Source organism: Amblyomma americanum, chromosome 7 (genome assembly GCF_052857255.1).
Source record: "Amblyomma americanum isolate KBUSLIRL-KWMA chromosome 7, ASM5285725v1, whole genome shotgun sequence".
NCBI lineage: Eukaryota > Metazoa > Arthropoda > Arachnida > Ixodida > Ixodidae > Amblyomma > Amblyomma americanum.
The window spans coordinates 147,161,103-147,188,282 of record NC_135503.1 but is presented as its reverse complement, the minus strand read 5'-3'; the positions used below and the strand labels follow the sequence as shown (position 1 = coordinate 147,188,282).

The 27,180-nt window shown below is 49.6% G+C and overlaps 1 protein-coding gene across 1 annotated transcript in view; it reads right to left on the bottom strand.

Moving 5' to 3' along the window:
• Positions 1 to 21,507, bottom strand: part of LOC144098161 (uncharacterized) — a 33,320-nt gene extending 11,813 nt beyond the window's left edge. Inside the window, exons 1-4 of the mRNA XM_077630684.1 lie at positions 20,618 to 21,507; positions 17,086 to 17,233; positions 9,756 to 9,800; positions 7,310 to 7,439 (exon numbers count right to left, since the gene is read on the bottom strand). Coding sequence (XP_077486810.1) covers positions 7,310 to 7,439; positions 9,756 to 9,800; positions 17,086 to 17,131 — 221 coding nt within the window. The 5' untranslated portion in view covers positions 17,132 to 17,233; positions 20,618 to 21,507. The remainder of the gene's footprint in view (positions 1 to 7,309; positions 7,440 to 9,755; positions 9,801 to 17,085; positions 17,234 to 20,617) is intronic.
• Between the last annotated feature and the right edge of the window lie 5,673 nt (positions 21,508 to 27,180).

Below are 27,180 nucleotides of genomic sequence, written 5' to 3'. Positions count from 1 at the left end.
AGAGATGGCGCTCGCCATTTCCGCTTGCAGAGACCCGGTGTTCGAACCCGGGACCACCGCTTATCCGGAGAAGTTGCTCTACCAATTAAGCCAAACGTATGCTCCCTTGTAATAAACACTCCCTTATTACGGACCTACTCCACCTTGGGGAATTCCTCTAAACATTCAACCATTTCGCAACTAAAATGGAATGACGATATAGACCACATTAAATCCTCAGCTTTACGTAAACTTGGTTTCTTCGCCATAAACTTAGGGGCGCACCTAACAGCTGCAAGCTATTAGCCTATAATACGCTTATAAGACCAAAACTTGAATATGCCGCCATCGTTTGTGACCCCCATGAAAAAAAAAAGACATCAGAATTTGAAAAAATACAGAGACGCGCAGTACGTTTCATATTTAATAGATACAAGAGAACTGATTCCCCATCTTCGTTAATGGCAGCAAATTATATTAAACCACTCCACGTCAGATGCAAGATAGCCCGCCTATCCTTCCTTCACCAGCTAATCCATGGAAAACTAGGCATTTCTCCAGTCCCCTATGTGCAGTTTTCAGAAACGCGTAGAACTCGTCGTCATCATGATCACACCTTAGCACCATACTTCGCGCATACTAACACTTTTAAATTTTCTTTTTTTCCACAAACGATTGACGAATGGAACGCCCTGCCTCTACAGGTGATATCGGCTGTTGATTTCGACAAGGCACTCTGTGAGCTATTTTAACTATATGTACTACATTACACAATTTTATTGGTCTGTGTTTTACGATGTAACTGTTTTTGTGTTGAGTGAATGTATTTTTCTGCCCTCCCTGCCTGGACTCAAATGGGGGTCTGCAGTATTGTGGAAATAAAATAAATAAATTTACCTTTGTCATTTTCGTTTTTACAATGATCACCTCCCAGTGCATCTCTGAATTTGATTTCGTCGTCTTTAACTCCGCTGATACGTGCCCTTCTGCTAGATGGAGGCCTTCTAGCTAGAAGCTGGAGGTTTGTACGTGAGAGACGCCTTTTAGCCACGGCGGGTGCTGCCGGAGAGCAGAGGCTTCATATACGCACACACACACACACCACGGATGTCGGTGGGGGAGAGGATTGTACTGCTAACGAAATATACGACATCTTGACTGATCTGCTTAACGACCTAAACGCAATCACCGGCCGCATCGATACCAAGGCACGCAACCACTCGTGCGAAGAGGTATGCGTGTTTGGTTTTGGGGTTTAACGTCCCAAAGCGACTCAGGCTATGAGGGACGCCGTAGTGAAGGGCTGCGGAAATTTCGACCACCTGGGGTTCTTTAACGTGCACTGACATCGCAGAGCACACGGGCCTCTAGAATTTCGCCTCCATCGAAATTTGGCCGTTGCGGCCGAGATCGAGCCCACGTCTTTCGGATCTGCATCACAGCGGCATAACCACTGAGCCACCGCGGCGCCCCGAAGACTTATGCGTAAGTACAAAAGGGGTGAGTATAGATTCTTGGAGTTCTGCCTTGGTTGTCTTTGGAAAAAAGGCTCAGCAAAACACCGCATGTCTCAACTCATTCTACGACTTGAGTGCTTTATATCCGCACGAATATCGTCACGAGAAGAAAACCGGGCGGCAGTCGGGCAACTTCCAAAACCTGCTACGCATGACTAAGAGACAAAAGTTGCGTATGACAGCTTCTATAATTTGGGCGACTGGAAACTTCCCCCCCCCCCCCCCCCCCCCCCCGCGCACAGCGGTCGCCGGCATGGCGTCTGTGATCGTGCAAGCGACTTTTCACATTTTCATCTCGAAGCGTCTACACCTGTTTTCGGATGCCGGCAACATTTTAAATACCTGATATTGGGAATGGCAAGACCTTTCGCGCTTACGAAAAAAGGTCATTTTAACTTATTTAATTTATTTATTACAAATACTGCTAATCCCAATTGTGATTGTGGCAGGAGGGCTTAGTAAGGTTAACAGAACGCGGTCAAGCATAATCGGAACATTCAACTGGTCAGCATGTTAAGAAAAACAACAAACGGTAAAGCGAAAATACAACCGAGCTGTGACGAAAACAATCAAATAACACATAAAATAAGGCTAATGTCGGTAGTGTTATACAAAGAATAACAAAATGTTGAAACATTGCTAGTTGGTAAACAGTAAATATTATAAGCGTACACTGCAAAGGCATTAACATAGTATAGGTGTTTAGTTTATGTAACGCTGTATAGTTTGACAAAAAAAAGCTTACACATGGGTATAATAATAAAAAAGAGGACGTAACGAAGTTCCACGGTGCACCTAGGAAGTGCTGTTCGATGCTGTAGCTTCGATCATACGACCGAATATTTTAAAAAATACTTACGGAATACTTTTTCTTGCAGCAGCGGATTCGGATAATAAAGGAAATAATTCGTCATCATCATCATCATCATCATCATCATCAGCCTTACTACACCCACTGCAGGGCAAAGGCCTCTCCCATGTCTCTCCAATTAACCCTATCCTTTGCCAGCTGCATCCACCCTTTGCCTGCAAACTTCTTAATCTCATCCGCCCACCTAACCTTCTGCCGCCCCCTGCTCCGCTTACTTTCTCTTGGAATCCACTCCGTCACCCTTAAGGACCAGCGGTTATCTTGCCTTCGCATTACATGCCCTGCCCAAGCCCATTTCTTTCTCTTGATTTCGACTAGGATGTCATTAACCCGTGTTTGTTCCCTCACCCACTCTGCCCGCTTCCTATCTCTTAACGTTACACCTATCATATTTCTTTCCATGGCTCGCTGCGTTGTCCTTAACTTAAGCTGAACTCTTTTCGTTAGACTCCACGTTTCTGCTCCGTAGGTGAGTACCGGTAAGATTATGCTGTTGTACACTTTCCTCTTGAGGGAAATTGGTAAACTGCCACTCATGATCTGCGAGAATTTGCCATATGCGCTCCACCCCATTCTTATCCTTCTAGTTATCTCCCTCTCATGATCCGGATCAGCTGTCACTACCTGCCCTAAGTAGACGTATTCCGTCACAATTTCTAGGCTCTCGCTGCTGATTGTGAACTGCTGTTCCCTTGCTAGGCTGTTGAACATTACCTTGGTTTTCTGCATGTTAATTTTTAGACCCATCGATCTGCTCTGCCTGTCTAACTCATTGATCATGATTTGCAGTTCACCTCCTGAGTGACTCAGCAAGGCAATGTCATCAGCAAATCGCAGATTATTTAGGTATTCTCCATTTATTCTTATTCCCAACTGTTCCCAATTCAGGCCTCGAAATACCTCCTGTAAACATGCGGTGAACAGCATTGGCGAGATCGTGTCTTCTTGCCTGACGCCCTTCCTTTCTGGAATTTGATTGCTGACTTTATGTTGGACTATAGTAGCTGTGCAGTTGCTATATATATCTTCCAGTATTTTGACATAAGGCTCTTCTACCCCCTGATTACGCAATGCCTGTATGACTGCTGAGGTTTCCACTGAGTCGAATGCTTTCTCGTAATCAATGAAAGCTATATATAGACGTTGATTATATTCTGCGCATTTCTCTATCACCTGATTGATAGTGTGAATATGATCTATTGTGGAATATCCTTTACGAAAGCCTGCCTGATCATTTGGTTGATTAAAGTCTAACGTTGCCCTCACTCTATTAGCGATTACCTTAGTAAATACTCTGTAGGCAACGGATAGTAAGCTGATCGGCCTGTAATTTTTCAAGTCCTTGGCGTCTCCCTTCTTATGAATTAATATAATGTTTGCATTCTTCCAAGCTTCTGGTACAGTCGAGGTCATAAGGCATTGAGTATACAGGGTGGCTAGTTTTTCTAGCACGATGTCCCCTCCATCCTTCAACAGATCTGCTGTTACCTGATCCTCCCCAGCTGCTTTTCCCTTTTCATTGCTTCTAAGGCTTTATTTACTTCATCTTTCGTTACTGGCGGATGACGCATTGCTGTGCACTGCTGTCTTTCTCATTAACGCTCTGATTACATTGGCTACTGTACAGGTCTGTGCAGAACTCTTCGGCTACGTTAACTATCTTATCCATATTGCTAATGACATTGCCCTGCTTGTCTCTTAATGCATACATCTGGTTTTTACCTATGCCTAGTTTCCTCTTCACTGTTTTTAGGCTACCTCCGTTCTTTATAGCATTCTCGATTTTCTCCATATTAAACTTCCTTATGTCGGCTACCTTGCGCTTATTTATTAACTTTGATAGCTCCGTTAGTTCATTTCTATCGATAGGGTTACATGCCCTCATGTTTTGGCGCTTCTTAATCAGATTTTTCGTCACCTGAGATAGCTTCCCGGTATCCTTTTGAACTGTCCAACCGCCTACTTCTACTGCGCACTCCGTAATTATTGTTGTCAGATTATCGTGCATTGAATGAACATCAAGATTATCTTCCTCAGTTAAAGCCGAATATCTGTTTTGCAGCGCTATCCTAAACTCCTGTGCTTTCCCTCTTACGGCTAACTCGTTAATGGTCTTCTTCTTCACTAGCTTCTTCCGATCCCTCTTCAAGTCTAAGCTAATTCTAGACCTTACCATTCTGTGGTCGCTACAACGCACCTTTCCGAGGACGGCCACATCCTGAATGATGCCAGGTTTAGCGCATAGTATGAAGTCGATTTCATTTTTAATCTCACCATTGGGGCTCTTCCAGGTCCACTTTCTGTTTTCTCGTTTGCGGAAGAAGGTATTCATGATCCGTAAATTATTTCTATCCGCAAATTCGACTAATAACTCTCCCCTGCTATTTCTAGAGCCTATTCCATAGTCACCTGACGCGTCGTCGTCAGCCTGCTTCTTGCCCACCTTCGCATTGAAGTCGCCCATCAGTACAGTGTACTGCGATTTTACTTTATTCATTGCCGATTCTACGTCCTCATAGAAACTTTCAACGGTCTGGTCATCATGGCTGGATGTGGGTGCGTAGGCGTGCACCACTTTCAGCTTGTACCTCCTATTCAGCCTAATTATTATAGCTGCTACCATCTCGGTAATACTGTAGAACTCCTCTACGTTGCCAGCTATATCCTTATTAATGAGGAATCCCACACCTAGTTCTCGTCTATCCTCTAACCCGCAATAGCACAGTATGTGTCCATCCTTTAGTACTGTATATGCCTCACCTGTCCTCCTAACTTCGCTAAGCCCTATCACATCCCATTTAATTTCCGCTAGTTCCTCAAATAGCACTGCTAGGCTAGCCTCACTAGCTAAAGTTCTAGCGTTAAACGTTGCCAGGTTCAGATTCCAATGGCGGCCTGTCCGGAGCCAGAGATTCTTAGCACCCTCCGCTGCGTCACAGGTCTGACCGCCGCCGTGGTCAGTTGCTCTGCAGCCGCTGGGGACTGAGGGCCGAGGGTTAATTGGTGTGATCATAGAAGGTTGTGGCCAAGTACTACACCAGGGTGGCCAAATCCTGCTCTGGTGAGAGAGTGCGTTGTCGGTTCTGGTCACCGAGATCAGGCCGCACTCCAGGCCTGGTTATGCAATTCCATCGACACGCGGCTTTTTTTTTTTTTGCAGCTATGGCGTAGAGGTAGAACATCCGCCTCGCGTGCAAGAGGACCGGGGTTCAAATCCTGGTGCCGCGCAATTCTCCACCGGGTTTAAAAAAAAAGGAAATAATTATTTGGGCGCAAATGTGTTTTTCAGAGAATAGGGCTGAAACTCGCTGATCGCGAATGTGTGCGCCATGTGTGAGTTCCTACCTTTTGGGCCATTCATGTTCTGTTCGTGAAATAGGCAGTTGGAAGATATACATAAAACATTTTTCAGATTTTCCTCTATTGTAGAACATAATGCGTGTATTAAAGGATTAACAGCGTAAAATTCTCTTTTTTTTTCTACGTCTAGGAACATAACTACACCTATTTCATTATTAAGCAAGGATGAACCTAACACATGAGACAATGTCATTACTGTTGTAGCTGCATACGTGTTGTTGCTAAAGCCATATTGACATTGGGATATGATTTTAGTTCTCTCCGAGTAGCATCTTTGTTGTTTCGCAACAAGTTTTCCGAACACAATATTAATGATACGGAGAACCGAAATCGGTCGATAACTGTGGCCACGGCGGTCACATTTGAATGGCAGCAGGATGTTAGAGGCTCGTGTACTGTGCGATGTTATTGCACGTCACAGAACCCCACGGGCCGAAATTATCTGGAGCTCTCCATTCCGGCGTCCCTCACAGCCTGAGTCGCTTTGAGGCGTTCAACCCCAGATGCCTACAAAGCCAAGCCAGCTGGACGGACCACATCAACGTGTTAGTGAACTGGGATAACTCTCGGAATCTTACATGACGGAAGCCACCAGTCGCCTAAACCACGAAGCATAGGGGATGCATTGTTTTAGAAATAATTTGTGGCGTTCATAAATGCGAGATCAATAGGGAAATTATTTGAACATGACTGATCAGAAAGGAGAAGAAAAAACAACCACAAGCCGCCGGTGGGATCTGAACCCGGGACCTCGAATCCCACCGGCGGTATGTGGTTGCGTTTTCTTCTGCTTTCGAATCAATTATTTAAAGATATTTACTTTATTGAGCTCACATTCATGAACACCAGAAATTATTTTTAAAACAACACATCCCCTATGCTTCGTGGTTTCGATGACTACAGGCTTCCGTCCTATATACGTCATAACGAGCTCCTATTTTCCCTTCCCCTTGTCTGCACTCTAGCAATGTCTGAAATATCCGTATATATACATTAGTAAATAGCTTGATTCCTTAATGTTTTGGGAAAAGGTGCAAGATGGTGAATGTCCTGTTTCAATGTTCTCACAGTTATCCCACCATGCCCTTTTGCCAGGTTTGTGGCGAGATTATTTACGACTGCTGTGACCTGACAATCGCCCATGGCCTTCAGTAAAAGTCTCATCAACACGTGGCTCCTCCATGCCCGTTAACACTAAACTGCTCACCTCTCAGTAAAACACTGAAATCGCTAAATAGCTGTATTCGGTCATGCATCTCAAAAATAGAGCGCACGACTACGAAGCACAGCGAAGAAGCACACGTTTTTGTTCCGTCAACGTATTTCCTTCTCTAATCCAGCGCTGAAATGGCAGCGCTCTACCAGTAAATTATAAGTGCGTGCCATTAAAACAGAAGCGCCGATCTATCCAAGCCGATAGCCACCTAGCACGGATCGTCTGCATTCTGCCTTTTCTGACGAATTAAATGTTTTCCAATCCGAATCCCAAAAGCACTTCCCCTCAAAGCCACCATCGTGGTTCGACTGAGGCGCCCCCCTCTAGATATAGCCAGCTGGTGAGCGTTCCAATCCATGTACTTACGCTTGACGGCGCTTGTATTCTTCCGTCTGCTGCTTGTACATCTGCTTCCTAATCCGACGGGACTTATGCCGGGCCCCTTGAAAATATAGATGCCCGCTTGGGGCGTAGCCAGGATTCCCGGGAGAAATATCTGCGCATGAGCCGCACGCGTCGGTCACGCAGCAGGCACTGAGCAAGGACCGCGGCCCCCTCTCAGAGGAACGCCGAGGACAACGTACATCGAACTTTTCAGTAAAAAAAAAAATTGGGTAGAGGCACTCAAGAGTGCCTGCGTGTGAGAATGCGAAAGCATTACTGTCCCTGGGAGCACTTTTCACGCGCGTAATGTTCGTACATGCATTAACATTCTTTTCTGTTTCTTCGGCGTTTGCGCATTTGCGCGGATGACCACGTTTCACTTCGGGTGGTGCCGATGTCGAAACTTTAGACGTTGATGGTTCGCTGTTCATTGTACGAGCACACACACAACCGGCCGCAATGAAATCCAGCGACGATATATGACACCACCCATCCACACACGCGCACATATGACACTAGCCGGAACGCTGTACGACGAACGATTGCATCACAATTTTGATACGAAAGACTGGAGAATTGAGGGCGCATATGACGTCGGTTCAAACCCCTGTCGCAAGCTAGCCTCAAACTTGACTACCACGTATGTAACCTGTAGGGGTCGACAAGTCAGCATCAAAATCTGTCGCAGTAATTGCCTGGGTAGGGTAGGAAGGGTGGCTGGTGACAGGCAGCTAACTACAGGGGCGCCGTATTGTCGAACACCGGCGGCCTTGGGAAACACAGGCACAACCATGTGGCCGGCTGTCAACCGTTCGCGTCAGATGGCAAGGGCCAATGCTTTTGTGCATGCAAACCGAAGAGCTTCCCTCGACCCGACACCGTCCCTTCAGGAAGCCGCCGGCGAAAGCACAGAGATCGCTACGGGGCGCCACAAAGATCCCTCCCCCCCCCCCCCCCCCCCCCCCCCCCCCCAAGGGAGACTGATTGCGCGACAGTGACCTCTCCGGCTTACCGCAACAACCTAAGCGTGCGAACCGCACGGGGGTTCATAACTTAAGGTGTTCTACTAAAGCGCCGGATTGACCCATGCAGAAAGGCACTCCGGGATCCGTCGCATTTTTTTACCTTGAGAGATGGTTTCGTGTGCACTATCAAAGTTTTAGGGCGGGACGCGCTTTTGTGTAGATCAGATCGCTCTGTGCATCACATTTTGTTGACAATTTGATCACTTTTTGTACTTTGTGTTTTGGGGAGGAGTTATTAATACTGCCAAAGTTGAAGGGGGCAGCACGCAGCAATGCAGCAATCGTGTTGAGGCTTGCCTGCTTCCCGTATGTGCCCGAGGGTTTAAAACCGAGACCGCGGGACCCCAATCCGTCGTTCTGGGCTAGGTTTAGATGCTCTGCATCTTTGGCTATGCCGAGGAGGAAAGATCTTGCTGTTAGCCATTTCCGTTTCATTTTGCACCGTCTTTATTAAGCTGTACATTGTGGAAATCTCCTGTATATAAACTTCAGTCCATTTTCTCGTCGCTTCCCGCCATTGCAAGTCGTGATTACACCGTACGGGGCACCTCAGAAGGAGCCTTCAAGTCAACAAACCGTCTGCAACAGCGCACCCCTAGTGCAAGGAAGAGAACCATCGTAACTTTACTTAAGGTATATGCAAGGAGAAATCGTATGACACCACCCGGGACGCTGTTCGATAAACGGTTGCGTCAAAACTTCGGCACTAACGTAGTCGGCAAAACTGTTGCCACATTGAGGTCAGCCAGTGGGGAGTGTGTATAGACAAACATGTACATGAATATCTGAAATGGCGGTGCTCGGCTTGTGTGCGCGTCATAAGGCCGCTTGATGACGTCACCCTATTTTTGCTGCCATCGCTGGGATTTTGTGTGCCATCTGAGGGTACACACATACACACGCCGCCGGCTTCTCTCGTAATTAAACTAGTAATGCTTTTGCATTAAAAAAAACAGTCTTGAGTGCACCGCTTTTTTCCTTTGCGGGGATGATCGCTGCCTGCAACACCTGTAATTGACTGTTGCTATTCTCTAGCATAGAAAACCTCCATTTTCAGCCACAATGGCCTTAGTAATTTACAGATCAAAGTCAAGTTTGTCCTCAAGTGCTCATTAAATGTCAGTGATTCTAGTCCATGCATCGCGTGCACATTTCTTCACAATGAGTCAACAGTTACTCTGCGAATGTCATTACGAAGCGCACTTTTTCTTTCTAAGTTGGCTTCCTGCGCAAGCATTTGCTAGCAATTCTTTCTCACTTTCGACACAAGCGTAAATGAAAATACTGTTGTTGGGTGCGCACTCCGCTTTTCCTTCATAAGCTGCAGCACCTGCGTGTAGACCTATCGCCCACTGCAACGGTGCAAGATAAAGGCGGCTATAGAAATAGTTCAGGGGACTTACCCAGCTCCCAGTTCTCCTCCTCGACGCTTTTCTCTGCATGCGTTCCTGCAAGGAAACGTCGGCATCGCACATTCAGTGGCTTTGACGTGTTGCCACGCGACCAAACATGCATGCTCTGCAGGCTGCGTGAACTCTGTCTACGGGGAAAATGAGGAAACAAGCGGCACCGTGACTCATGAAATCGCACTGGAATTAGTTAAGTGCTAAGTGGGCGACAACTTTATCGAGCAGGAAAGTTGTTTGGTTGGCTTTGGTTTACGCGGGTTTAACATCCCAAAGCGACTCACGCTAATGACGGACGGCGTATCCGGAAATTTCCACCACCCAGTGTTCTTCAACGTGCACTGACATCGTACGGTACACGGTCCTCTAGGATTTCGCCTCCATCGAAATTCCACCGCCGCTGCCAGGATCGCGTCCGCGTCTTTCGGGTCTGCTGCCGAGCGCCATAACCACTGAACCAGCGCGAAGGCAGGAGACAAAACACCGTGAAGCACGGGGTACCAGAATAGTGCATAAGGTACACACTTGACTGGGAAAATGACAGAATTAATAATAATAAATGCTGAGATAAGGACAATCAACGGAACAAAGAGAGAGAGAGAGAGGGACGGAAAGGCAGGGAGGTTAACTAGGCAGCGCCCGGTATGCTACCTTACACGTGGGAAGGGGAACGGAGGGAGAGATAGAAAAGGGAGAGCACAAAGGGATATGATCACTTTTCCGCGTGTCCATTGGCCGTTACTTGCATGGTACACAGGCACACACTGATTGTTCACAATCTTTCACTCAGTCCTGAATACTTCAAAAACTTTAAAAGTGCCTTCAAAGCTGTCCTCTGCGATGAAGGCTTACTCCAAGGACCCAGAATCTCGGCTTCAGTATGGGGCCGAGGATCTAAACGGCGGTGTGTTGCAGCCAGGAGTGCACGCTCACGCTGAAACTGAGGGCAGTTACAAAGAAGGTGTTCTATAGTTTCATCGCAAACACACATCTCACACGCAGGAGAGTCTGCCATTGCGATTAATTGAGAGTAGACATTTGTGACCGCCACTCCCAGCCACAGGCGACACAACAGCATAGCATCGCAGCGGGAGAGACCGGACGGAGGACTGAGTCGGAGTAAGGGGTCTAGGCGGTGTAGACGGCATGTGGAGTTGCTAGTAGAGAACCATGACGCTAAAAGCTCTCTTCGGCCAAGCATTCGCAGGTGTCTTGCTGCGTCGGCTCTTGTCAACGGTACCTGGACAATGTTGGCACTGCTGTGAGCCGCTCAAGCTGCAGCGTCAGCTGCGTCGTTTCCAACAATGCCAGAGTGTCCCGGTATCCACTGGAAGACGATGTCATGGCCCTCTTCCTGCGCCTGGTGTTGGAGATGTCTTAATTCAGCTACGAGTTGATCGTGATCGCCATGGCGAAAAGCAGAATTAAGACACTGTAAGACTGCTTTTGAGTCACAGAACACAGTCCATTTGTGGGGTGTTTGTGCACCGATTTACTGCACAGCCGCACGAAGAGCAGCCAATTCTGACCCGGTGGAGGTTGTCCGATGCGAAGTTTGCTGAATAATACTGGTCTGTCTCGCAGGAATGACCACGGCGTAGCTAGAACTTGTACTTGAAACAGAACCATCTGTATACACGAGTGCGGTCACTATATGCGGCGTGGAGTACGCAGCGTGTCAACTGTTTAATGTCCGGTGTCGATAAGTTCGATTTTTTCGTTATGCCCTAATTGTAAGGCTCTCGCATGGCTCCCGCAGACACCATAGCGCAGAGGAAGGCCGTGCTGACGAGGTGAACTGCGACGAGATGGACGACAGGTGGGCTACTATAACCTTTGAAAACGCTGCGTGTGGTCTTTGATTTGCCACTGACACAAGGTGGTGCTGTGGAATCCTTGTTAGGTGCCGTATGTGGATCCGCAGGGTTTCAAGTGTTATATACGTTGAGAGTGGGTAGTCCTGGGCGATTGCAATGGTAGCAACTGTTGATGCGTTGTGAGGGAGACCCAGGCATGTGCGAAGTGCCTGACCTTGTATAGCTTGCAGAGCACGCAAATTCGTCTTGCATGTGCTTGAAAGGACTGGTGCACTATACCGAAAAAATACCAAAAATACTGCTCTGTAGAGTTGCAGCATTGATAGAATCGACAATCCCCATGATTTTCCGCCAAGAAATCTGAGCAGATGTGTGTAGAGATAAGTTTTTTTCTTTACAATGCTGCAGTGCGGGCTCCGGGATAAATTCCGATCTATAACAATTCCTAAAAAACGATGAGATGCACGATAGGCGACGACTTGGCCGTCAATAGTTAGCGGATAACGAGTAATACTTTTGCGCGTGAATGCCACTATAGCGCACTTTTCGGTTGACACGCTCAGACCTTGCTCTCGGAGATAGGAGGAAGTTATGGTTGCTGTTCTCCGATGTCTTGCTCGCACCTGGAGACGCGTCACAGAGGAAGCCCAGATGCAGATGTCATCGGCATACATAGAGATATAGACGGTATTAGGCAGGCACTCCTGGAGTCTTATAAGTGTTAGATTAAGCAAAGTAGGACTGAGCACTACGCCCTGAGGCACACCCCAGTAGGTGTAATGCACGGGTGTGGAGCCATCTTCACTCATAATAAAAAAATGTCCTTTTGGTCAGATAGCCTTGGATCCACCTATACATCCATCCACCGATTCCAACACCCTCTAGCATATCAAGGATGGCCTCATGTGTCACGTTATCGTATGCACCTTTGATGTCAAGAAAAAGTGCCGCGAACGTGCGCGTCTGGCGTTTCTGTTGATGTACTGCGAACACGAGATCAATGACGTTGTCTATAGAGGAGCGACCCCGTCGGAAACTCGCCATGGCATTAGGATACACGTTATTGTGCTCAAGGTACCACTCAAGACGCGCCAGAGGCATTGTTTCCTTGACTTTCCCCACAAAACTGGCCAAACGGAACAGGCTACAGAAAGAGCGTTGGTGCTAGTAAAAGAAGTTTCAAAAGTCCGCGTACATTTAGTGATTTTTCTTTGCCGTGAGTTTCTCTATTCTGGAAAAACGCTACCCGTCTTCATTCCCTTCTCAACATAACCTCCATCCATATCACAGCACTCTTGAAGGAGGCGGATCTACTATTGAAAGCACTCGTGAAAATTTTCTTGCATCACGGCGCGGATGACGTATTTTCAACCTACGTAGCTTTTCCAACGCACGCTCACCTTTGTTCTGGACAACAGACATAAATAGAGGCGAGCTAGGTCTGCTGATTCAGTCAGAGGAAGCAAAAAAAAATTATACTCAAGATGTAAGTGATGAAGGCGATTGACATGTAGCGATGGGCTGCACGTTGCCGCCATGAAGAAACCAGTTGCTGAAATGTTTGACCGGGGATGGTACGCTTTGTGCCGCTAGAAAAACTTCCCCGAGTTGTTTCACAGACCACACATGGCCTGTAACGGTCTGCTTCTCCCCAAATTTCGTCCTGAGTGGAAAGCAAAAATGGCGAACATCCCTCAGACGGATTGCATTAAACTGAGTAGTTGCGCTAGTTGGCACGTGTTCATGGTTAGTGAACGACGACGCTGCGTTAAGCACGACGTTGTATTTTTGGGCTCGTTAACAGTGATCACTCAGATGAACTTCATTCATCTGACTTTGCCTGTTCCGGGGCTGATTTTCACTGCGGGAGCCCTTTTACGGAGCCCACATTGGGCCTGCGCGTGGATGAAGTCCGTACAATTTGGCATCAGCCCCAAGATGCGCCCTGTAGCGTCGTAGATGACGAAGAGGTTGAAGCCTGAAGCGTGAGCTTGGACGCTCGCGGGTCTCAGAACATTATCCGCAACTGGCCCAGTCAGCAGCGTCTACGGACCGCTCCGCTGTCTCACCAGCTGTAGCTACCGGGCATCCCTCAATAAATGTGGACGACGTTTAACACATCCCTCTCCAAGGCCCGGGGGATATCCAGGAAGTTGTTCCGATCCGTTGCGATTCACTGCGATCGTTCTATGATAACTCAAGGGACAGTGAAGCGCTTTGAAGCTATGTCAGGGTGCTTGTAACGCACAGGTGCAAAAGGAAACGTAATCAAGTTGATGACGCATATGCACTGTGCGGTAAATTTGTGGAAACAAACACCTTACACTCGAATATCCAGGCACAGTCACTCTCCCTGAGGCACTAGAGTTTAGAGATAACAGTGGTCACGTAAGAAAATCAGCGCGATAGAAGTTAGCAAAAACGGGATTTTGAAGATTGGCGGCTCATAAGCAGATGATAGTCGACATAAGGTTAGTGGTGTAGGACTGAAAACATACTTAAATGGCGAACTTTAACACCCAGTTACGACACGGTTAAATAAATATAAAGCCGGGCATAGTGGCAACTGCCTCCACCCGGTTTCAAAAGGGACGCTACTGTCTTCCTTTTTTCATCCCTTCCTTCCTTCCTCCCTCCCTCCCTTCCTTTCCTGCCTCCCTTCCTTCATTCCTCCCTCCCTCGCTCCCTCCCTTTCTTCCCTCCCTCCCTTCCTTCCTCCCCTCCATCCCTCCCTCCCTTCCCTCCCTTCCTACATAAAGTTGGAGCTTATTTTCATTACAAATTAGAGTTTCGCTTCAGTAGAAAGGAGTAGTGCCGCTTGGTTTGGTTTATTGGGTTTTAACGTCACAAAGCGACTCAGCCTACGAGAGACGCCGTACTGGAGGGCTCCGGAAATTTCTACCACCTGGGGTTCTTTAACGGGAGCTCCGTCGCCGCGACCGGTATCCGGTGATGATACCACGCTTCATAGCACGGATTGCGAAAGACCTTAAATCGCCCTGGAAGCAAGACACACACCTCATTTCCGTGTTTTGGCAACGCTCCTGCTCGATGACCTGAACTAATGGAGCGCGCTGTCGCGGGAAGGGAAGCGCTCCACAAAACTCGCGCCCTCACATTCCCGCTGGCCCTCAAACGCGCTTCCCTGGCAATAAGGTGACGTCTACTTTAGCTCAGAATCCCTGTCACCGGTCTGCACAGTGACGCTGTACAGACCGCGACTCTTCTGAAAGCCTCCTACCGTCTCACTCCGTTCTTTCTCTCGGAATGAAAGTGGAGCCAGAAGTTAGGTGAGATCAGTTTTTCCATCACAGCGGACCGATGCGCAAGCTTGTGGAAAAGTGCACACCGCACCTACGGATGAGCATCCCTCAGCATCAGAAGACAACCGGCACAACAAGATATACTGTCACGTGCTGGTGACAGCGCCGCCGACAGCAGGCTGACCTCGCACTGAAACGAACTCATCTGGCTGACTTGGGCCCACACAAACGGACCGTTTAACATAGCAACAGGCGTGTCAGGCTGTCGTCGAGGGACGGAATCACCGTTGCTCTTGGCCGCGCTCACTTTCAAGCTGAGGAAGAACTTTAGTGATAAGGCACGTAAAGCACTCACGACAGTCTGGAGCAACTTAGAACCAGCTGCGTGTGGCTTCGATCATTTGAGATAAACCCGGTCAAATCTTCACTCACAGTGATAAAGCCGCGTCCCTTTGGCTCTTAGAATAAACAACAAACATTACAAATCTTCGCGACAACCTTCCACTCGAATTTTGAAAATATCGGGCGGGAACCAACAAGGACTCGTGTTTCGCTTACTTTCGACACAACTCGACGTACGCGCCAAGCTTCGCCACTCGGCGTGAGTAAATCAGTGCAGCCTGATGGAAGCTAGGAGACGCACCAGCCCAGTTACGTGAGGAACGTCGACGAGGGGGCGCGTAAGTGTGAGCTACGCCTTGCTCACCTAATCAGCAGCAGGCGAGCCGTGGCCGGAGCGTCCTTCGCAAAGAAGTGGAAGCACCACAAGTTCTGCCGGCAGATAGACGCGCAAGTTCTCGCCACTGCGCCAGCGGTACTTGTAAATATCACGCATCTCTGGCTGCCAGCTAAGCTGTTGGGGTTTTCGTCGCTGTCTCTCTCGCGCATTCAACAGCTCTGAAGAGCAAACCCCATCGCAGTCGCCACCGGTGAGTTGGAAGTTATTTACCGAGCGCGAAAGTACACCTAGGTGCAACATGAACGGGAACACACTAGAGAGCTCTAGCATAGCGCGACTTGCCTCCGCGTGCCACCAGTGCGCCCGCGCTGATTGGTCCCAATGCGGTCGGAATGCGTGCAGCTGGCCGGCGCCTGCTGCCATCTGTCGACCACAGGGTAACCTGCGCAAGCGCAGTGGCTCCACGCACAAGCATGGGTAGCGGAGCTGATCGCGCTTTGCTAAATCTCTATTGTTCGCAATCAACTAACGAAACATTGAGTAAAAAGCCCGCTAATTTTCTTTGTTCTGAAAATTTTTCACCGCAGATTTCAAGTTTTTCAGTTTCAGTGCGAAGGTAAAAATGAGTTTGGCTTTTGTACGCAAAACGACTGTTTCCTTTAGTACTGGATCTGCCTGTAATGACGATCCAGAGCGAAAGCAGCTCTTTTGCGCCCCACAGAGAGAGCATGAGAAAAGTAAAAAAGAATTAACAGAGGAGGGATCTGGCGCGGAAAAGGGTGGGCTGAGCGCATTCATGGCGACGTGCGGTGTATCGTCAGCCTCCTCGCGGATGTGCAGAGACGCGTTGGGCTGGACACTGCCGCACATTCACCAAGGCGCAAGCAAGCAGGGGACGGAAATGGTTCAGAGATCAAAGGGACCAGCGTACACAGTCAGCGCAGCGTATGGCAGAAGGAGACACTTGCGGTGCAAAACAGTGTGGGCCGATGCGAAGACAACCGTGTCGACGCTGAGATAGTCGCAAGAGAAGTGAACAAGGTCGGAAGAGCATGGGGAAGGCCAATGTCGTTGGCGGCGAGGGCTTTGACACAATAAACAGAACCACTAGCGTACGGCAAAGGATTCGGCTGGGAACCCGATTTCAGCTCGAGCACAGTCGACAAGCGCGGCACGGCACGAAAGAAACTCCCAGACCAGAATAGCAGCATGGGAACAGGATGGCAGCATGCACAACAAACTCTTTTGCGCAGAGGATGTCCTCACCCACAACTCGAGCGGTACATGATGATACGAGATGATACGAGTGCTGATACGAGCGCTGACAGTGCGCTGCGCACTCCAGTCCGCACCTCTCTGGTTTTCTCTGCAAACGAATTCTCTCCTTCGTGCACCTTACACACAGATTAACAAAAACGCGCCCGACAAAAACAAAGAAAGATATTTCTGCACGTAGAGACATTTTCTCGCGTATCTCTCATTCCGAATGACTAATCGTTGGTCAGATGCCCGAGCTATGCACCACATGATTATCTTAAAAGAACAGATTCAATAAACACCCTACTCACCTGTGCGGAAGCCACCTTCACCAAGACTCAAGGCGGACAAAGACATCCCGGCCTCTCCTCTTCCACGCGAGACGCCATCGCTTTCGGGTCGTTGTTCCTGTTGACCAGGATCTGTCGCCCCCGCATGTGACGTTTCGTCTTTACTCGCCTGCGTTGTGTATCACCGCCAGGAGTAGGTTAATAATTAGGGCCCACGCGTTCCGACAACGGCTGAACTGTATCATTTACTCTCAAGTACACGCGCGGGTTTCCGGAAAGGGAACGCGCGAAGAGTAGCCCGCGCTCCCGATGAGGCGCAGGAAGAAGAACGAAGGCTGCGGCGCAGTACGCTCCGCTCTCGAGACGCGACTGTGTGCAGCCACAAAAGTCGCCTACTTCGATTGAAGTCAAAAGAAATGTTGAACTCAAAAGATTCCTTCGTTTCTAATGACACCCTTGCTCATTAGCGTATAGTCGCAAGCAAACGCAAACACTAGGCTTACATCCATTATCCAAAGAGTATCGCGGATTGTGGCCTATGGGTTACGTGCTCACCTCGCAGTCTGGAGGTCTTTGGTTGAATCCCCCACACCTTCATAAGAAGTTTTAAGGCCACAGCGTTGAAGACGCCGTTACCCAGAAATGCCGTCTTTGGCTCGGCAGTGTGAGCGAAAGATCATGAGCATGAATCTGGTAGGTGGTGCCCAGAGAACAAACCACGAGGCAGGTGGGCCACCTAGGTCTCGTGACCTAGCTTGCTGCGTCGTCACAACCTGCCCACCCGGTAGTGAGCAAAGTGCTCACCGTGGCGGTTAAATTAATCATTGGTACGTCACTCGGCAAGAGCAACTAGGGCCCCACAACGCTCACCGCTGGGAGCACCTCCCATCGCAGGGCGCTGGCGTATCGCTCAACCACTGCGCCAGGAGAGGTACGAGGACTGCTAGGCATCTATGAATAGAAAGTGGAGGATGTCCTTCTGCATACATGTGAATTAACTCGTTACGCTATCGCCTCGTAGCCTTAAGGCGGAGCTCAAATGTTTCCTTCAACTTTTATTTTTTCTCCTTTGCCGTAGACGCCTCTACCTTATGGTCTACTGCTGACGTCATGCGACAGCATAATGACGGCAACGAGGAATTCAGTGACCATGGACGGCAACAGACGCCGACTTTTGTGCTAATAGGACATACATAACGCTTTCGCATTAATAACATTGTAGCCCGGCCGAAAGCTCTCATCAGACGCGTCATAGTGAGCGCTTTCAAAGAAGACAGTCTTTATTTTCTCACAAAGAAACGAATGCGAGAGGGGAGCCCGGAAGCAGCCAGAGTGAGTGCTGAAAGCACAGAGCGGCACCAGTAGGATGCAACTTGATATAACAGCAGCTAACAATGGGCTGTGCCTGTATTACTCCGCTGACCATTCGCGCCTGTAAACGAAATCGCTTTTTAATTTCTGACTGTATCAAGCAAGCGAGAGGGAGGCATGTCAAGTGGCCTACGTGTCGAGGCGCCGGAGTGTCTCATTTCCCTCGCGTCCTCTACGACCTTCTCTCACTTTTACTCAAGGAGTCCATGTTAAGTGCGCAATGCCACTGGTTGCGCATACGCCAACGCCATTCGTAGCGAGCCAAGCGCGGCTCGCAAGCAGCATGAACGGTTTCAACACACTACTTCGTGCCCTGACAACGCTGCAACCTTAATTTTTACCTCCCCGTCCGATCTATGCGTCTTCATTTCTGCGGAAAGACCCGTGTTCGATACGGAGGACAGCTCCTACAAGTCTCTGGCAAGCTGCACGCAGCTACGTTTACGTTGCCCATTCAACGTTCAGGTGATCAAGGACATCTTTTCACGATTTTGAAACAATTTTAGCGGCCACGCTCTGACAATTGTGTGACACTGCAGCACTGAACCTATAAGGACGACTCCGCTTCAACGCGTTTGCTGCCATTTACACTCACGTGACGTCATGGTTCCCCGACGTCGCCTGGACGAGTCCTGTTATTTGGACTACCCTAGTGGCGTCCTAAATACCAGTAACAATTACGAGACATAGCCGAGTATTTAGTACTTCCGGCGATTTCCTTTTAAACTTTTTTTTTAAATTAAGAACCGTTTTGTGAACATGCCGAAACGGCGCGCAAATTCACGCAAATGAAACATCAGCGTGCGATATCCATCACTAAAGAGGCGCACCATGCAAAATAGCGTGCTCCGTTCTTGATAACTTTCTAACCCGCGGCGGTGGCTCTGTGGCTAGGGCGCTCGGCTACTGATCCGGAGTAGCCGGGTTCGAACCCGACCGCGGCGGCTGCGTTTTTATGGAGGAAAAACGCTAAGGCGCCCGTGTCCTGTGCGATGTCAGTGCACGTTAAAATCCACAGGTGGTCGAAATTATTCCGGAGCCCTCCACTACGCCACCCTCTTCCTTTCTTCTTTCACTCCCTCCTTTATCTCTTCCCTTACGGCGCGGTTTGGGTGTCCAACAATATGTGAGACAGATACTGCGCCACTTCCTTTCCCCCAAAACCAATTATTATTATTATTATTATTATTCTAACCGGCAATGGTCCACTTTGCGCTGCACGCTGCAAAGTCGATTCAAGGCGCAGCCAAGTGAATCGCTGGTAACATATAGTCGGCGGTGAGCTGAGGTTCCGAAACATGCATATCAATGTGCGGCTGAGGGCCAACCTTTGTGCGAATATGTTACAGCCACGCTTCGGTACCTTCACGGCGACGACTCAGTGTGCTCTGGTCGAAGCACAGCCCCTGCCGCCAAGGGACCAGTAGAGAAGGATGGGGACCACTTGAAAGACTGTCTGGCGAAACACCTTTCGATCGGGTACACAAAGACGCCAAAACATCTGGTCTTTGCAAATTTGTGAACCGGTGTAAAAAATCTACTAGTGCTTACGTCAGGTGCCCACAGCAGTCCAGCGATCAATATGACAATGCCGAGAGAGCGCCCTTAGGAAAGACTAGAGCAAGAGCTGTCTCAAAAGCGCAAAAAAAGCACCAGCCTAATAACGTAACTCGTCCATTCCGAGCCGACACACCCATGATAGGTTGAATCTGCGCTTGACGGCAGAAAATGAGCCGATGAATTTTGAAAGCCTTTAACGCACAACAGCGATTAGTGGTATGCCCTAAACATTTTCAAAAGTAGTCATGATAGGGATAGTAGCAGCCATTCAGGCAATATTCTTGAGTAATTTGATTTATGATTTATGGGCATTTAACGTCTCAAAGTGACTCAGGCTATGAGGGACGCCGTAGTGAAGGGCTCCGGAAATTTCGACCAGCTGGGGTTCTTTAACGTGCACTGGCACCGCATAGTACACGGGCCTCTGGGCTTTCGCCTCCATCGAAATTCAACCGCCGCGGGCGGGGATGGAGCCCGCGTCTTTCTGGACAGCAGTCGAGCGCCATAACCACTGAGCCAACCGCGGCGACTAATTCTTCCGTGAACTCAGTCACACAGTCGCTGGCCGCAGTGCGGCTCCCGGTCCTTTCCAAGAAACTGATGCGCGCGAAGACATACGTACCTTGGCGGCGATGTCTGCTCCGGAGGAGCCCGTTGCTCCTCTTCCACCAGCTCTTAGTGGCGCTGTCTGCGACGCCTGCGGAGGCCGCTTTGTCTGCAGGAGGCAAGGTTACAGCGTCAACATGACCGCTTTGCGCCATGTCGGAGAAAAGCGATCGTCTTAGGGAGAGAGCCGTTATTGCGAGCCTCCCTGAACCGTCCATGAAACACGGAGAGGCGCTCCACCCGACACCCACCCACCAGAGGCCTCCACCCTCCAGAATCCTCTACCCGGCACCGGAACGAAAATCGGCGGCGGACTCGCGGAGAACGCTGTGCGGCCACCGCCGAGCTACGGAGGGCGACGAAGCCTGGGCAGCAGAGCGGGCTGCTCAGGCGACAATGCGGAGAGCGCGGACTTTCAACTGCCACAACCTGGACAAGGTCTGCGTTAGGAGGGCAGCGCAGCAGCGAGACCGTCGGAAGCGTGAACGCGAAGCAGCCGCTGCCGCCCGAGAAGTGACAGCTTGGAAAATTCTGTTAAGGGGCTGTCGACACGACGCCCACCCGACGAGAACACTGACGGTCGGTCGACCGCGTCTGTGCCAGACCAAGCTGTAACGCTAGGCAGACAACGACAGCAACACGGCCGAACACAAGATGCGTTTGCAGTGTGACATGCACTGGGGGGAGACGGGCGACGCCGACGATAAGGTTTTAGCGTTAAACGTTGCTGGGTTCAGTTTCCAATGGTGGCCCGTCAGGAGGAGGCCACCATTCTACCTCTACGCCATAGCGTGCTGCGATGGCGTAGAGGTAGACTTAACGTTTCTTAGACGTAGACGTAGTTTTTTTCGTTTATAAAGGATAAGCTGGAAACACGTACTGTTGCGGGAAGGCGCACCATTGCACCATTTCAACAACTTCCTTTGCGCACGATCTCGAAAGCAGGTGGCGACGGTCCGGCCCGGGGCTCAGGTTCACGCTAATTACTGAACACGCACCCTTCCCCCCCCCCCTTCCTGTTCTAAAAAGATTACAACAGATGGGACTGGCGCATCTCTACTTGCGGCTTTGGTGGACCGACCAGGGAGTGCAAATGAGTGTGTGAACGAGAGTGTTTCGTCGGAAAAAAAACTGTGTGCGGTTACACTGACTTACGGAATTATGAAGTTACATGTCAGTGCACGTTAAAGAACCCCAGGTGGTCGAAATTTACGCAGCCCTTCACTACGGCGTCTCTCATAGCCTGAGTCGCTTCGGGACGTTAAACCCCCATAAACCAATTATGAAGTTATCAGTTACGAACAATAACGGCTCTCACCCAATCTTTCAACTAAGACGTAGCCTAGTTTAATCTTTCTTTTTACTTCGAGGGCAGAGTTTGATAGTGCCCAGTGCATACTGCTCGGCGCATACGCTCGCCTTCTAAACATTCCGCCACATCATCGAGGTTGCACGTCGCTATAACCTCTGAGAGTGCCTCAGTGCTTCTGTCCCTAATACACGGACTGTTTTCTAAACAAGCAGCACGAAAAGCGAACAGCGGATACCGAAATCACCAGCCACGAGACCCAAAGCCGCCTCGCGGCGCGGCTGCGCAGGCGTAGTGAAGACTGCTGAAGGTATTGGTCGGTACGCGCAGTGAGGAGGGCATCGTGTCATTGTAATGTGACCAGGTGATCGGCCAACGCCCTCGCTGCCGACTACGGGCCACCAACACAGACGTCTGCCGAGCGTCGCCATCGGCGGAATGTGGCAAAGATAAATACAACGCAGAAACCACGCTGGCACACGCGGCATGCCGACTGAGATCGGCCCAAGCGAGCCGCTTGATTTCGGAACTCTATGTCGTCCCTCGCCCGCTTGGTTCTGCTCAGAATATCGGAGTACCCGCCGGCATTTCGAAAGGCACTCGTATACACAGCATATATGTATACGAGAGCAGACAACGCAGCGGTCCATGTGTCGCTACTTTTGGGGCCCACGTGGCCAGGGTTGCTGCTTTTCCCTGGGAGTGATGCCACAGTATGCCCCGGGGATCAGAAACCAAAACCATGATCGGTCAGAATAAATAACGCGATAATAAACTATTTATCGCGCATATATGAATCGCGGAGCGCGTATCACATGTTCTGGGGCAATACGAACTGTTTGAAACAAAGAACACGCCAACCAAAAAATTTCGTGTCACTCGTTTCTCAAACGTTTTATAGTGGGTAAGTCTTAGCGAATAGGCTAACCGGATTCAGCCTTTTATCTAACGGAATGAGTACATGAGCAATTTTCGGAACAATATTTCACACCTGCCATTTGGTGCGTTATATCGTCGACGGGTCGTTGCACCGTAAAACCCCAATTTGTTCCGCTACTATCTCACGGCATTCAGCCAGTCGCCCTTGAAATGTGGGAGCCATAATGGTGAATGCAGACCCTTGTGAAGGCGCTATGGCGGGGACAGATCCTTCAGTGAAGACTTTTCGGGTGTGCTGCACACGCTGACATGCGTACCGCTATCTTCGATTCACTCGAACGACTCACAAAAGTGGGCGCAGCGGTACATGCTACCCTACGCTCATATTCCCGCAGGGATTTCAGGCAAACCCTGTTCACGTTCTGTCCGCAGAGGCTTCCGCAGTTTACAGGCGTAAGATAAGCTACGACACGTGGGTCCCAAGCAGAACAAGGTTAAACCCAACCACGCATGCGTACCCGCCGTGGAATGTTGATGGAAAGCGACTGCGTCGATGAAACTTAATTTCTTTGCCTCCTTGGCGTATTGATTTATGTTTAACAGTTCCAGCTGTATAACTCGCACGGTGGCAACTAGAATGACACGTGTATTCCATGATTCATGGGGTTTGCCATCAACTAGTCCTTTCTGGCTCAAAATTCTACCCGCCATTTCTTTTGGCTCAAGGGACACATCTGTACCTGTGCTTCTGGGCTGCACTCCATCGAAATGCAGAGAAACCCCGACTCCGTATATACTCCCGGAGGGCACGATGTTGTGTGAGAGCATACACCGGACAGCGAGGCAGGAGGGATGTTTAAGCAGCCGGCAGGAAGGTCACCACGACAAGCACTGTAAGACAACTCGAAGCGTTCGCAGCAAAAAGTTATGTGCGAGGCTCGTGGTTCCCATGCATGAAGTCGCAGATGTCCCGGAAGTTGCGCGACTACGGACTGCGTTCGAGCGCGGACGCACGTTGCCCCACAAGGTAGCCAAAGCCACGGCGGGTGCAGAAGTTCGAGAGAACCCTGTAGCGCATCCTCTACCTTACTGCCTCATCGGATGCAGCTGCGACCTGAAGGTCAACTGGCGCCCAGAAAGCCACGAGAAGAGCCCGTACAAGCGAGGGCCAAAGCCCAAGGTGGCTCCGACTAGATCGCTCGTTGAGGTGACTTTCCGGTAATGCCGAGCATAGATTTATACAACATAGAGACGCATATTCACCGACGACGACGGCAGGAATACCAAGGAGGCTGTAAGCCCTAGGCACGACTCAAGCCAATACGTACAGTCTGAGCTCAAAGAGCTGAACGAGTGCTGGGAACGCCTTTCGATGGAGCATTTTTCTTGTCCCATATTCCCCTACATTTTCCAAAATGGCCGCACTCCTCGAAAGCGCACGCCTTCTGCAGGGCGGGATATGCTCCTATTACGAATATGCTGTAAAAATATAAATGCGCGGGAGCGAGGAATCGAAGCGCGGAACTCTGCGTTGCGAGCTGGGCGAGTTCTCTCTTCACTACCGCTGGAACGAGCGCCAGTGTTTCTTCAATACATATGTAAGCTTCCGTTTTGAGTCCTGCGGCGGTATCTTTCCTACATTTCGCGACCTTCTGTTCTTCAACGTCACAGATCGCTGCTGCGTTAGAGTTAACAAAGCTCAGTAAACGTAATAGTCCAGGAAAAAGCAGCACGCCACGGAAAACCTTCGCTCCGACCTAATTAATGGTGCACGATACGTTGACTCGGCCTTCGTGAACGAGATACCTCGTGTCCTGATATATAATTCTTTGCATTAAAAATTATGTCTAGCTTCGCTTGAGCACTCATCCAGAATTTAAAGCGTAGTATCAATGCAATGCGAAGTATTTAGATTGATGTTTCACGGCGAATCGCGAACATTTACGGGACCTGACAGAAGAGTTTTCCTTGAAAAGAGGCATCGCTCCTTTCTGCGAAGCGCTCTTTTCTCGATATGTCGTTGTTTTCAAACAGATGTACCAAAATGTTAATGGCGGCTACGGAGGGCATAAAATATTCTCATTTAGCGAAAGGCCTATGCTTCGGATAAATTTCGTCAGTTACAAGACAGCCTCTTCTCATGCGCATGTATGGAAGAGCATACCTTCCGTGAATGCAACCTTTGCTCAGGAATATCGCTTCTTTACCGCAGCTGAAAAAGATAATTCTCTATATTGAACTAAATTAGGGATAATAATTAATAATCATTGGTTTTTTGGGAAAGGAAATGGCTCGGTATCTGTCTCATGTATCGTTGGACACCTGAACCGCGCCGTAAGGGAAGGGATAAAGAGGATGAAAGAAGAAAGGAAGAAACAGGAGCCGTAGTGGAGGGCTCCGGAATAATTTAGACCACCTGGGGATCTTTAACGTGCTCTGACATCCTACAGCACACGGGCGCCTTAGCGTTCCACCTCCATAAAAACGCAGCCGTCGCGGTCGGGTTCGAACCCGGGGAGTCCGGATCAGTAGCCGAGCGCCCTAACCACTGAGCCACCGCGGCGAGTCTAAATTAGGGACGGACCTAGTTGTCGTGAGATGCGGGTAACACGTGACTATACAGCTCAACTGCATTACAAAAGCGAAGAAAATAAACATCCTTCAACACCTTCTGAACGTGGAGAGAGTGCACTGGCAGCTGTACTCTTTGCAGAAGGAGGCGTTTCATTCATTATGAAATTTGGGCGGAGTAAAGTGCTGCTAAAGAGAGCACAGTAACCAGAATACCCGATCAAAGAGCCAGCCTAGCGTGCCGAACGGTCGTCGTCACGTCCCTCAGCCTTTGGAGCCGTCAGACGTGGGGACAAGCATTCACGCGCCCCAGGCATATGAGCGCGGCGTGTTCAGGGGTTTTAGTGACCGACTCTCACAGCCCATGGGCCAAATCACTTGCCTCCATACGAAGGTTGACAAGATGGACACGAAGAAGTTAAAGGAGGTCGTCCGCAACGCTCTTAGACACAGGGGACACGAACTCTGTAAGACTGCAATGGTATAGAAGCGTAGCATTGGCATTCTGGAAAGAGAGAAAATCAAATTTGCTCGCCATCAATGGAACGAAATCCGGCTGCTCCGGTTTATTCGGCTCGACAGACTTGTTGATTCCGGGCCTGCTGAGTTTGTGACAGTTAGGTACGACGCCTTTTAACTTCTCCGTGTCCGTTCTCTCAACCTTCGCATGAACGCTGGCGATTTGGCCCACGGGCCTTGAAAAGTAGAGTCAGCCATTACTCAACATTCCTCATTGGACAATAGCGCTAGACACGCAACGTAGCGCGGTCCTGGACAGGATAGCTGAACGGGTAGAAACCGAAATGGGTCGAGTTACGTGGCGGGCGTCTTGTGGCCTCGTGAACGTGGAGGCGGTCCGGGAGCCACGTCGACCGCTCCTGCTTCGTTTCGCTGATCTGCTGGGTAGGCCGTATGTACCTGGGAGGTCTGTACTCTGGTCAGCATACCGCACATCTTCCTCCGACTCGGCGTCACGCAGACAGGACACGACCTGTGCAGAAGAGATTTCCTTGCTGTGAGCGATTAGACAACCGCGCGAACCATTTAAGGACTGCGCGCGTCTTTAAATTTAAGACAAGGCCGCCTGTCTGCACCTGCCCAAGATGTGGAATGACCAGAGAGCGCACCAGAGGTGCGGATGCTAGTGGTGTCATGCGGGAATAAGTGCGCGATGCGCGACTTCTTTCGCTATTAACTCGTCGCGTGCAGCCTACCTCGTCCACGCGCTCAACACACGGGTGGCGGAATCAAAGTGCACGAATAAAGTGGTTTCGAGAAAAGCAAATTAGCAGCAAATGTCTCAATAATTGGTGGACACGTCAACACAGTGAGCGAACAACTTATAATTGTCTTCGAGGAACGGAAGTGCAGTAATTGTCTTACTTTTTGGTGGACAGCTCAACCATGCCATGAGGGAAGCGATGAGAACAGAGTGAATGAAGAGAGTAAAAGGCGCCATAATGAAGAATGAAGGGTTCCGGTGGTATAACAACTCAATTTGTAGAAATATTTTAGATGACAGAGCGTGAGTGGTGTCTTCCGTCCAATGTCTTATTGGAGGCTGCTGCCACTAGGGCCCTGATAATCAGGTTCCACTGGTCGTCGAGATCCGAGCTGGACAGCACCTCCTCCCATTGCTCATGTGTAGGGTTTGGTATTCTCTGCTTAAGTTTTCTGACATCAGACAGTTTTAGTTGACCGGAGCAGCGTCCCGCTCCGCTGAGGCAGCCCCGCGGGAATACAACTGCGCATGCGCAGCCCGTTTGGCCCTAAGCGGGATACCGGAGCGCACTTCCCGCTCAGCTCGCTGACGACCCTAG